Below are 12,502 nucleotides of genomic sequence, written 5' to 3' on the forward strand. Positions count from 1 at the left end.
CCATGAACGGGCCTGTGAGACGCTTCAGAAAAAAAGTGCTGATAACGGAAGAACATACTCAGCTGGGTTCTGAGAACTAATCTCCTCTTCACATAGGTCTTTTCTCTCTGGGCAGGCAGAGCCACAAGTCACAATTTCATTTGCGTCTGCCTCACCCCCAGATCGCCCAGATACCTTAACATCACACCATCTCCGGGGACCTGTGTCTGTCTGGACCGGCTTTCACACAGCTGTGCTCACCTGCAGGGCATTCTCTGCTCCTTCCTCCACCCTCACAGAAGCCTCAGCCAGCTTCCTCTCACCCAGGGGTGTGAGGGGTTGGGGTGGAGCCCTGCATCTGACGTCTGAGGTCAGGCCTGATACAAGGGTTCTGATCTCCTCTGTAACCAAGGACTTGGGGGACAGGAGAGGTGGCAGGCTGTGTGAGAGGAAGGGGCCCCTGACTGGCTCAGAGACTCTTCCTTTCTGCTAGGGAGAGACCTGGTCCAGCGCTCACTCACCCTCCGGGTCTTCTCTACGTCGCCACAGGGCAGCCGCTTCACGAAGTCAATGCCCGTCAGCGGCGTGCCTGTCGGGGGCAGTAGGATGGAGGCATCCATCATGAGATACTCCACGTTCATGGGCTTCATCTAGGAGAAAGACACAGGAAACCTGACTGAGGGCGGGGGTTGGGGAGGCCTCTCATCTCTATCTGCACATACCTGACAAGACTGAGGAGAGGCCTGTGGAATGTCTTTCGTTTTCTAACTCGCAGATTTCACTTTGACTTAAGCTATTGCTCGGAAACCCTTGAGCAGCTGTATCCCTGCTGTGAAAGCTTTTGCTTTCTTATCCTCTCAGTCCTCTCCACACTGAGTTTGGGGGGAGGGGAGAGGGTTTCACAAAGAAGGCTGATTCCCTTTGGGGTGGTCCCGTTGGGTAGTCTGCCCCTGTGTGCGTGAGCCTGGACTACTCCATGCCTCCTCTGTACTTCCAACCAGGGTGACAGTCCCAGAGAAGCAGCTTCCGTGGCAGGGTGGCTGTTGGCTAAAGGTTTTGTGTGTGCTCCTGTGTAATCCTCTGGACAAGTGGCCTCTTAAACTGGTTAGGGGCCTCCTCAGTGGCGCAGCAGGTTGAGCGCAGCGCTATGAAGCTGTCCACAGCCTCTGTAGCGCGGGTTCAATTCCCGGCTGGCCAGGGAGAAACTCACATGGTGTGGCAGACCTCTCCTGCCTCACCCGCTGCTCCCCTCAGCAGTGTCTTTGGTCCGTCTGCCTGTTCTCCCTGCTCTGTCTCTGCTGGATTCTCTCACCCTCCCACACCTCTGACCTGTACCCCAGTTCTTGTATAAATAAATAAATCTTTAAAAAAAAAAAAAATCCTTGCTTAGCTATTGCTTCTGTTACCTGGTAACTGCGCAACCTTGGTCACAGTCCTTTGGGTTTTTTAAACACTTACACTGACACTTAATTCATCTGGTATCATAAAGGAGTGACATTTCACACAGACAGTTTCTACTGAATTTTACTCCTTCAAGCTTCACAGGTTTTTTTTTTTTTTTGGGGGGGGGTGTTTCCTTCCTTTGTAAGAAAGGGGTTCCAATCATATCAACTACTTTTCTACTCTAAGAAAAAGCTAAACAGGGCCAGGTTGTGCCAAGGGTGCAGCATCCAGATACCTGAGAACAGACTAGGGAGTCCAGAGCATGCCTTTTCTTTAGACACTTTAAGAACACTCCTCCAAAGGCCTGAGGGCCACCATATAACCCCCTTACCCCGGAGCCAAGTGGCAGAGTCCTGAGACCAGGAACGGATCTAATAGGGCTCTCCCAGCCTGCCTTTCACACCCAGGCAACTCCTCTCCACTCCGCCCTGAGGCTCAACAACCTTCCCAGGAAGCCCCTCCAGCCTGTTCTTGGGTGGGAAGCCAGGTGTCAGGTTCACCGTGCCTTCTGCATTAAATAAGCAGTGACAAGAGAAATGAGTGAAGGGATAAGAGTCAAGGCCTGGGTTGAGTGCGGGGTCACCACTAGCATTTTAGCAGCACCAAGGGCCTGTCCTCACTTCATTTAGCTTAGTGACTAGTTCCCTGATAAGCTAAAGACACATTTGGAGACAGGGGCTGGTGGGCAGGCATTGTCTAGAAAGCCAGGCATTGTCTAGAAAGCAAGGCATCAACTAGAAAGCCAGGCATCGTCTAGAAAGCATTGTGAAGGACACATAACAAATGTGTGTGTAACACAGAGTGTCTCGGGTACTCTATAGCCAGCCTGGGCAGCTATGGAGAGTGGGCCCCATTTTACAGATGGAAATACCAAGACTCAGAATGCAAGCAACCCGTGCAAGGCTGCACAGCTAGTAAGTAACCACAAGCAGAAAATGAGCAAGGGTTTGGGAGCCCCAGCTTCTCCACATCAAGTGACACGGGAGCCTGATATTTCCAGACAGGAGAACAAACACATAGTGGAAGGAAACGTGAATCTGCCTGCACTAACTAATGGCTCCAAAAGCAGAAGACCAGGGGCCATGGTTGTGGCCATCTGCAGAAGTGGGGTGCACGTGGACACTATGCACAAGCCGTGAGGAGGCTTGGGGGCTGCCAGGGCATTTCTGCAATTCTGCTAATTTCTGTTTCTCCTGTGCAAAGGCTCTATGGAGGCTCGGATGCACAGCAAGGGCGGGTGTGGTGAGGGCCCAGCTGTCCAGATACCTGGGGACTGGGCTCAGGGGCCAGGGAACCACTTAGCACACACTGCCTGCCTGTCTCTTTCTGACACTTTAAAACACTTAGGTTTATTATAAACTTCCCGAATCACTTAGCTCTTGGGTGAGTAATGTTCATGGCTGGGATCATTTATCATCTTTTTATGGAGTGCCAACTAAGGGGCAGGTGCTGGGGATGCAGGGACGAAGGACAGAGGGCCGTGATGTTCTGACCCATCATTGCCACAACTCTGTGCACCGCCCGGAGACAGAGAAAGGGAGGGTGGAGAGCAGGAAGAGCTCAAGCTAAGAATGTCCCCACGGTGGCAGAGGAGGAGGCAGGGCCGGGGGCTGTGCTGTTCAGGACTCTGGCTCTGCCCCCCAATTGCTGGGCCAATGTGGGCAGCCTACCCCACTCAACCTTCCTGACACTTGCTTTCTTATGGGTCAAAGGAGGAAAACTGAGCACAGCGACTCCACTGGGCTGACGTGGGGATCAGGAGGGTTAATACAGCGTATATTTCCCAGCCCCTTGAGGCACAGCCCAGCATAGGGAGAGGATGTGCTCTGAGATTTCAGGGGGATGGGGGGACCACCCTCTGCTAGCCAGTCAGAAACCCCATGAGACGGGGTCTCTAGGTTTGCAGGGCAAGCTCCGCAGACACACACTTACTGTCATGCTCCTGTATTCGTCTTCAAACATGTCCAAGAAAATTTCTTCTCCCTAAAAAACGCAAAGGCGGGAGGGAAGAGATTATGCATATCTTTTTTCCATAAACAACAAAGTATTCTAAACTGCAGTTTGGGCTTTCGGGGCCATCTGTTTCTCATTAGCGAGTTCTCGTAAATCACCAGGAAGTAAAACACACACGTGAACGCACACACACGCTCAAACGAGAGACCAGCTCTCAAATTGCATTTTCAACGTCTTCCTCCCTTGTGAAAGCACACGTGGACAGATTTCTGTCTAAGTGATTAATCAAAACAAATAACAACAAAAATAACACCGCGCATACTTTATAAAATATAGAGACGGTTAAAACCTCAAGCGTTTCACATCATCTCTTTGCCGAGAATGGTGGAAGAAATGGGAAATCCTGGTTTCGCTGCCGTGTTACAACTAGGAGGTTCCAGACCTCTGAGAGGAAGAGTATAATTAAATATGCCTAATCCCAGACTTACACAGCTTGTTCCATTCATCTTGGAGACGTGCCTTTGGGGTTTTGTACTCTGTCCAGGAGGTCGCAGTCAGAACGGGGTAGTGGGTAAGAACTTGGCTCTGAGATTCATAAATCAGGGCCCTGCCCACTTAGACCTCCTGGAGCATCTCCTTGTTTGCTGCAAGGCTGGGAGGGCAGCCCACGCCTGCGCAGGTCATCGTGAACGTGAAATGAGCTGGGGGGCATTAAGTGCCGAGCACAGAGCCTGCCACTCACTCCTGCCAGTACCTGTCAGTATTCACTGCCGTTGTGATCACGAGTGGATGGACCACAGCTGGAGGGGGGTGGTGGGGTGGGGGGATTTGGCTGAACTGCCCTCTTGCTTTCACGAGTTCTGAATGAGGTGTGTGTGCACGAGCACACGTGTGTGTGCACACACAGCGTCTGGGTGGTATAACAGGCCATTCATATATATTTCCAGTTGTTCTAGAATTGAATAGCAACTTGAATATTCTTGAATGGAGGGTGATGTAAGTACCATCCACAGAAATAACCACCCCTGAAGACATCCAAAAACTTTCGTGATATTACACTTAGGGTGTAAACTTTACAGCCTAAAAGCAAGAGAAAAATCTAGGTTGGAAGAAATGAGCTGAAATTCAAATACAGCTCTCCTTTTGTTGGTGAAGAAGAAAAGCCCTCTAGGAAAAAGTCTACCTATCTGTCTTTCTGTTTTTGCAATCTAGAGCCTTCAAGGAGGGGAATAACTGGACAATTGGGTGGGGAAGAGACTCAAAGGTAACGAAAGCAACTGTGAGGCTTGTCCTTTCTCCTGGGCTCTGCTGAAGGCTGTGGATCCTCATGGAGAGGCCAAGTGCAGCTCTTCATGGTCTAGGGGAGACCGGGGCTGGGGATGCCCACCGTGTTGCAGCTGCATGGGGCCGGCTGAGCCCAGTGAGGTTGATTTCCAGATTGCATGACCTGGTTTTATCTCAACAAACAGTGACAATAACGGCCAGCGGCTTAAAAAGTTTCCTGTAAAGTGGCAGATTCCTGTGCATGTCTGTATATAATTCACAGTAGTTGAAAGAGACTATAAATAGCAAATGTGCAGGGGAACACGAAAATGACCGCACTGACGCCTTCCTCTTAGAGGATCTCTCCGTGAGCCATGTCAAGTGGGGAAACCATCATATCATAGCTGGAGAGATCTGATGTGGAGACTAAAAAATTCAGAAAATTATTAGGGCTATTTGACATATGAACCGATCCACTATTACTGACAAATGAAGAGCTTGCCAAAGACTATATTATGCCTTAAGATTAACACTAAACAAAACCATCACAATTAGATCTTTTAAAACAAAGCATCTGGAACCTGAAGACAAATATCTACACATGTTCAGAAACTGAAAGTTGTGGTGGACCTTAACACAATCTCACTAAACTTAATGATAAATATTTAGAAGCCGACATGGGGTTTCTTGTGCACAGACACACAACTAAAATACATGTGAACATCACTCGTAATTTCACATGTAACTCACGAGTTTATCTGGATGACCATAAATAATTCATGAACATGTTGTAGGGTAAGGTAAAAAGTATCAGACTTTTCTGTCCTCCTGCCATTAGGATGGATGATGGATCCCAGCGGTCCTGAATGCATGCCTGATGGCGGGCACCTGGAGTGGGGTGTGGGTATGCGAAAGTGGGTACACCTGGGCTGAGAGACTGAGCTTATAAGGGCGGTGTCACAGGGACGCCAAGATAGCAGAGAAGCAGAGAGAATAAGAGCGAGAGAGTGAAGAGAAGCAGAGCCCACCAGAGAACGCCTGAGAGCCCGGACAGAGTGAAGACTTGCTGGGGGCTGGGAGGCTGGCAGGCCCCCTGGCATCCCTTGCCAGCCGTGAACCTGGTAAATCCCAATAAAAGTTTGAAAAGCCACTGAGGGCATCAGGACTCCTCCTTTACCCCAACTGCTCGGGTCATAGAGATCCTGCTCTGTGTCCTCCTGCCCGTCCACATGTAAATCCACGTGTACAGTATAGCCACATGTATTATGTACATAACTCACTCACATACAAATTCATCCACAGACAAATTCATATGTAACTGACAGCACACCCGGGGCGGGAGTCTGCAAGATGGGACTGCACAGGCAGGCATGTTGAGAGGCCATTGCTCTGCAGATGACGAGGTTGAGCCTTTTCACTCAGTAATCACAGGCATAAGGACCAAAGACCCGCGACTTTCCTGTTTCTACCACGCACACACCTCAGCTTCCCTGAGCTGCGGCCATTTACCTTGTAAAAGTGACGCACGAGGTGGACACTTTCTTCTCTCGCGCCCTGTTGAAAGAGAGGGGAGGTGTGAGGGAGGAAGTCCTGTGGAGGCGGGTGAGTCGGGTAAATGGTGAATTCTAAACCCCGCGTGTGTGTGAGGTGGATGCCGGGCTCAGGTCCTTCATGTGTAAAGTGGTTCTTAACAAGGGGACGCAGCAGGGGAGGGGAGGAGGGCTCAGGATAAAAGTGGGCAAAGGACAGGTGGGTCATGCGATGCCATGGAAGTCAGAGCACGCCGCTAGAGGGGGAGATGAGCTCTAAACTGGGGCCGAGAAGTCTTCATTCATAACACAGGCATCTGGAGGACACAGAGTGTCAGCTGGAATTGTTACTTTCTGCCTCCTATACTTTCTAAAATTTCTAAAATAAAGAAGGAAAATAGGAGCAGAACAATAAAGGACTTTTAAAATACATGGACATATTAGCACAACAACCGATAAGTAAATAAATGTGTTTGTGCATGCATAACATTTTATGACTAAAAAATTAAAATGAAAAATGCTAGGGACACATACAGAGTCAAATAATTAGAACAGAAACTACAACTGAATCATTAATCGGACTCATCAAGCCAATCTCAGTGGGAGGGACGCGCTGCTGAAACAAGTGGCTTGAGGGGGTGTCAAGGTGTGAGCATCTTCTCAGTGGTGGACCTCTGAGACCACGTTCCGACCCGCTCCCACTCTCCCCTGCTTGAGCAGGCAGTGGTGGGAGAGGCCCTCACCTCCAGGCAGGCCAGGTGCACGTCTTTGATGATACATCCCGAGTTGGTCACCACTTGCTGCTTCAGGAGCAGGCAGCTGAGCTCCAGCGTCGCCAACCGGATCTTCCCGTCTGCAGAGCACACCAGGGTCAGCCTCGACCCCTGCTGCTCGCCCTTAAACATCTCCCCCTTTCCCACCCACCCCAGTGCCCACCACTTCTGTGAGATACCCACCTGTGCCAGCCACCCACCTCCTTCAAATTCAGTGTTCTCTAGGGCATAGAAACACTTCTGCCCCCCACAACTCTGCCAGGCCCACTGCGGGTCTGTCACTGATGCTGCCTCTACGGATGTGGAATGTGATTTCCCACCAACACCTGTTTCTTCTGCAAGCTCCTGCCAAGTACAGACTCTTCTCCCCATCTCTTGAGGGACCAGAAATCAGCAAGCCCCTCAGTCTCTACTACAGCTTCCAGACTATTCCTCTGAGCTCCTCAACCTCTTCAGAAATCCAGGCTGTTCTGTACACCGGTCCTCCAGGGCCCACCATCCCTCCCCCACCCTCTCCCAAGCTCAAGGCCATGCGCCGCCTACCCTGCCCATAGAGCCACAGCCAGCTCACAGAGCTCCTGCCAACCACCGCTCGGCCACCCTCATCAGGTCTGCCTCCTCAGACTGGACCTCAGCAGCGGCCCCTTGGTTCTGAGTCACAGATGTCTCTCTTGCTCCCCAAGACGCCCCTCCCTCCCCCTTCTTCCCATGTGGAGCCTGGCTCACCTCCAGATACCTGAAGTGGCCCAGGGCTCAGTCCTAGACATTCCTCAGTTCTCCCCTGGGGCTTTAAACTCCACCCAACCAAGTCCTACAATGTTAGTCCTGGCCTGACCTCCCCCTGCACTGCAGGTGCTGTCTCTACACAGTAGCCCCACTTCTGTGGCCCACTTCAGGCCCCCCACTGGAGTCTGAAGGGCAGAAGCCATGTCTGTCCTGCCCTTCCTGTGCCCTCACCCCTTGCACACAGTGACTGGCATACAGAGGCCCGCAACAGCCAGTTGGCAAGCGTACCGATGCTCTGTGGATGTCCGGCTCCCCAAACCCCCACACCACTCCCTGCAGTCGCGCTGCACCTCTTGCCACCACTTGGAGCCCACTGCCCTTGGCTTCTGAGGCCTTGTCTATCTATAATCGCAAGTTCCCATCCTGCCCTTCTCTCCAGCCCTACCTGGAATCCTGATCAGGCAGCTCAGCTGTTCTCGCTACGGGCCGCCTCTCACAGGGCCTGCCCTGTGCAACCACACACACCCGCATGGCCTCTCCCTTGCCTCCACCCAGAACCTGCCTTCCAGTCAGGTTTTCTCAACCTGTGCACTGTTGACACTTTAGACAGATAATCCTTTGCTGTCAGGGCATTCCTGCCTGCTGCAGGCTGTCCTTCCCGCTAGATGCCAGGGGGAACATCTCTCCCAGATGTTCCAACTAAAATGTCTCCAGACACTGCTCAGGCAAAGGCCTGAGTGCCTGCAGGGCAAAGGCACTCCCAGTTGAGAACCACAGGTCACACTGCTGCAATTTCTGTGGCTGCAGGTGGGTGCTGGCCGGAACCTCAGAACTAGGCTGACCAGTGCCAGGCACCAGGCACACCTCGTTTTATCGAGGGCACCCTGGCTCACAATCTTGTGCTCAAACATGACCTCAGGCCCCCTAGAGAGGAGGGCTGCAGACACTGGCAAAAGAAGGGTTGAGGGTGGAAGGAGAGGAAAGGGCGAAGGTGCCGGGCCTGGCCCCTCTCACCCCACCACGCCTTGGCACAGCCCTTGGCCCCTGCACCTGGCTGCGCTGCATTATTCATGATCCTGATGAGTCTTTCGGCCAGTAGGTGGTTGTAGGTGGTCTTCTCGGCCGCACCCGGCACTGGGAGCTGGATTCGCTCCAGTTTTTCAGGATCCATGCCTAGAACGGACAGTGGGCAAGCTGTCAGCAGAGCAGCCGCGCCAAGGCCCAGCTCCCGTGTGGGCCCCTCCCCGCGGTTGCTCAACCTGGGCCAGCACGGCCCATCTTCAGGATTCCTACACGACTGAGTGCTGCCCATGTGGCCACTCACCTCAGAGTCTCTGTAAAGGGAACTAAGGTGAGCACGATAGCACGTGCTGGCTCTCACCACTCATAAGTGGGGACGCAGCATTGTTGCAAAGGACAGTGACTAAGAAGAAAGGAAACCAATTTCAGCCAGACTGCCGACTGGCTCCTCTCTGTGGCCCGAGACTGCTCTGTCTGTTAAAAAGAGGCTGGTGGGCACTTTAAAGGGCACTGAAGACAGACTAGCCCCAGCGGTGGCATACTCCTGGGCTTGGTCTGAGGAGGCAGACACGGGATAGAAAAGGAGTGACGTTCGTGCTCCAGACCCATGTGCCACTGGAGGCCACACCTGTATCAGACTATTAGACACCTTCCAGGGGGTGGGAGACACGGAACGAGAGGAACAGAGGAGGCAGAAAGTCCCGCCAAGTTCTTAGCACCAAATTCAGCGCTGGGCCCCCTCCCACGCACACACGGGGACGCAAAGGAGGCAGCAGGTGTACCAGGTGAGGAGGCCTGAGCAGAGACTCAAGCCAAAGCTTCATTTAAAAAAGGTGCCAACAGAAACTGAGGGAGATCTACCTTTAAGAGGCAAAGGAACACTTTCTCCAGTGAAAACCAGTAGCAGCCAGCTTTTAGAAGATAAAGACAAGAGGGACAGACAGTGGGGGAGGGCAGGGACCTACGCCAGGAGCTGTAGACCCTGGGAGCCAGGGCCACAGAAGACCTGCGGGGCTGCCTGAACAGCCAGTCTGGGACGCAACGTGCTCCAAATCCCTACCCTCTACTCCGACTTGGTTCTGGAAGACACTTGCGCAGAAATGAACATTTCACTTGCCGCGAGCTGGGAGAGCTGAGCGGAGTTTGTGCTGGAGGCACGTCCTTTCCTGTTATTCTACAAAGGGGGGAAGGTGGCACTTCTCGGAATTCTTGAAATACGGCGCCGGGAGTAGGATATGGCGCTTCATCTAGAACCCTGACAAACCAGAGCAGAGCACTGAAGAGCGATTGTGTGATGCTGAGTAACTCCCCCCAGCACACACGCGCTGACGGAATCAACCAGAACAATACATCTTGCTTTATTGAATTCCTTCCAGCTCCCAGCCGGAGGCGAAGTCATGCCAAGGAGATGACACCGGTGAGGGACGACTTGGGCCGCGAGAGGGGTGGTTCCCACTCGCGCGAATCCCAGCAACGTGGCTTTGTCAAAAATTTGATTGCAATGAAAATTTAATTTGTGGATTCTATGTCCCATTTTGATGCTAAATGTCTAGCTCTGAAGCATTCTGGTTTATTAAATGGCAGGAAGAACCTCAACTGGATCTTTTTGGCATTTGTTTTTTTCCAGAGATGTCAACGCCGTCCTAACATCTCTCCATTCTTTCACTCTGGCCCCTTGGAAACTGTCAGTCAGTGGTTCTGAGGGAAAAAGAAATGTCCTTGGGCCTGCCCTGTGCGCCCCCCAACTTTATGGCAACAGAAGGGTCCCTGCAGCAGGCTCCCGCGGGATCCAGCAGGACCGGTGGAGACAGACGTAGCCAGTTCCTGAATTTCCACGGCGGGCTCCATCTGGCCTCCTTCCCCTTATTACCCCTCACTCCCTTAGAATTTATCAAAAATGAGAGAATCTATGGCAATATCTTCTTGACGGGAAAAACACTCCAAGGTTATCCTGACCTTCCCTCAGCTGGAGGCTCCGTGGCGTGTGGAGCAAGAGTGGGAGGACTGAAACCTTTCAAGAGCTTCTCTGAACCAGATTCCCGTGCAGCCTCGTCCCTTAGTGAGGAAGTCAAGGCCCAGAGATGCCAAGTCACATCCCCAGGGCCACAGACAAGGTTAGAGGCATAGCTGGAGGGAGGAGGATCCCAAAAGTGGGTGGGATCAGAGGGAGGGCGGGCCCGCCTCACGGGGAGACCAGCATGGCAAGTGGTGCGCAAGGGGCCTGCCCTCCAAGGGGCCAGCACTTCCATGGCCTCTTCCCACCTGTGGGCGCCGTCTCTCCCAGGGTACCTTCCACACAGGGTTGGGGAGGGGGGAGAGAGGAGCTGCAGGTGTGGGAGGGGCTTGCTTTTGATACTTAACCTCTTTGGCCCCCAGTCTCCTCCCCTGTGCAGAGTGCTCCCCCCACCAGGGTGGTGCTCAGGGTCCAGTGAAAAGCAGCTGCAGACATGGGTGCAACAGCTGTACCTGTCACTATTACATGCTGAAGGGGATTCTACTTTGACGTGGCTTAACATTTCTACATAGTTTGTGTGATAAAAGAAAGAAGGAGCGAACAAGAGAAGAACAACCTAACAAAAGCTAAAACTTTCTCTTTAGCAAGTCAAGAGAAGCCAGGGCCCAGCTGTCAGGTGGGATGGGGGAGAGGGAGGGGGAGCAGGAGTTTGCCTCCAACTGCACAGGGCACAGGACTTGCCAGGCCAAGGCGGGGCTGCAAGGGGTTGGTAAATGGGGAGGATGGGGTTTTGGGAGCAAGCAAAGAGGCACACCTTGGGGGTGGGGGGAGAGGGACAGGCAGGGCCTGGACACTGGGATCCCCGGAGGGCAGCTAGGACAGCACATGGCTGTGTTCTGGCTGAATCAGCAGTTTCCAACTCCCCCCACCCCCCCTCCCGCCCCTCAAGGTGATTGCCAGGCTTCCAGCACTTTCCCTAAATAGTCTCGGTATTGCAACACATTCTACAGTGAGGGAGACAAGGCAGGGTCCATTCCACACAACACTTGCAAAACCTTGTTTAAAAAAAAAAAAAAAAAACACCTTTAAATATCCCCGTTCTTTCCCCCAAAGTTCCTCCTGGGTCAGGTGCCTCATTTCCCCTCCCATGTCTCTCTCTCCCACACTGCCTCTGAAACAGCCCTCAGCTTTCAAGGCTGGAGCAGCAAGTCAAAAGCCCCAGCTATCTCGCTGGGTCCAAACAAAATGGTAGCTGACGACAGTGAATGAACAGGTGACTGCCATGACCTGGTCAGGCTATGTTTGTGGAAGTAAAGCAGCTCGTGTGCATGCACGAGGGACAGCTGGACACGCGCACACACGCAGGTTTGCAGTCATGAAGGGCAGGTTTTGCTACACCTGACTGCATTTTTTTGCTGGCCATTTTGCTCTGACTGAAATAAACACTCAGGATAACATATTGTCCTGTATGAAATAGTTGCTTCGACCCTTAAGTGTCGCGTGACAAATTCCAAGGAAACCCAGATGCACTTCACATGGCCCAGGAGGAGCTGGGTGAGCTCAGGCTTCCTGCATGAAGCCTGCACGCTTTCTGCTCCCTTCCCGTGGGGTCAGAGCTGGTCTGCCCAATGAGTCAGAAAGGGTCTCCCCATCTCCCCTGAGTCCACCCAACAACCACAGGGCGGGGGGGGGGGGGTAATGGGGGGAGGGGTTGGAGCTTCCAGCTAATTGACCGAATCCAAAGTAGAAGGGAAGGGTGTGGCTCCGTGATGTCAGGAACCAGTTACTAAACTTCCCCTCCGAGTACTGATTTCTGGATTTTTTCTCCTGAATGGGAGCCCCTATTCAGAAACGGGGTAGAA

General features: G+C 52.5%; 1 protein-coding gene across 2 annotated transcripts in view; it reads right to left on the minus strand.

Annotated features, from left to right (window-relative positions):
- Positions 1–12,502, minus strand: part of CLEC16A (C-type lectin domain containing 16A) — a gene marked incomplete at its 5' end in the record, with an annotated part of 180,168 nt that overhangs the window by 101,611 nt on the left and 66,055 nt on the right. For both annotated transcript variants that reach the window (XM_084249156.1, XM_084249155.1), the window contains 5 exons: positions 501–629; positions 3,355–3,405; positions 6,148–6,192; positions 6,911–7,020; positions 8,717–8,839. In XM_084249156.1, coding sequence (XP_084105282.1) covers positions 501–629; positions 3,355–3,405; positions 6,148–6,192; positions 6,911–7,020; positions 8,717–8,839 — 458 coding nt within the window. The remainder of the gene's footprint in view (positions 1–500; positions 630–3,354; positions 3,406–6,147; positions 6,193–6,910; positions 7,021–8,716; positions 8,840–12,502) is intronic.

This window comes from Talpa europaea (genome assembly GCF_964194135.1).
Source record: "Talpa europaea genome assembly, chromosome: 12".
Taxonomy (NCBI): domain Eukaryota; kingdom Metazoa; phylum Chordata; class Mammalia; order Eulipotyphla; family Talpidae; genus Talpa; species Talpa europaea.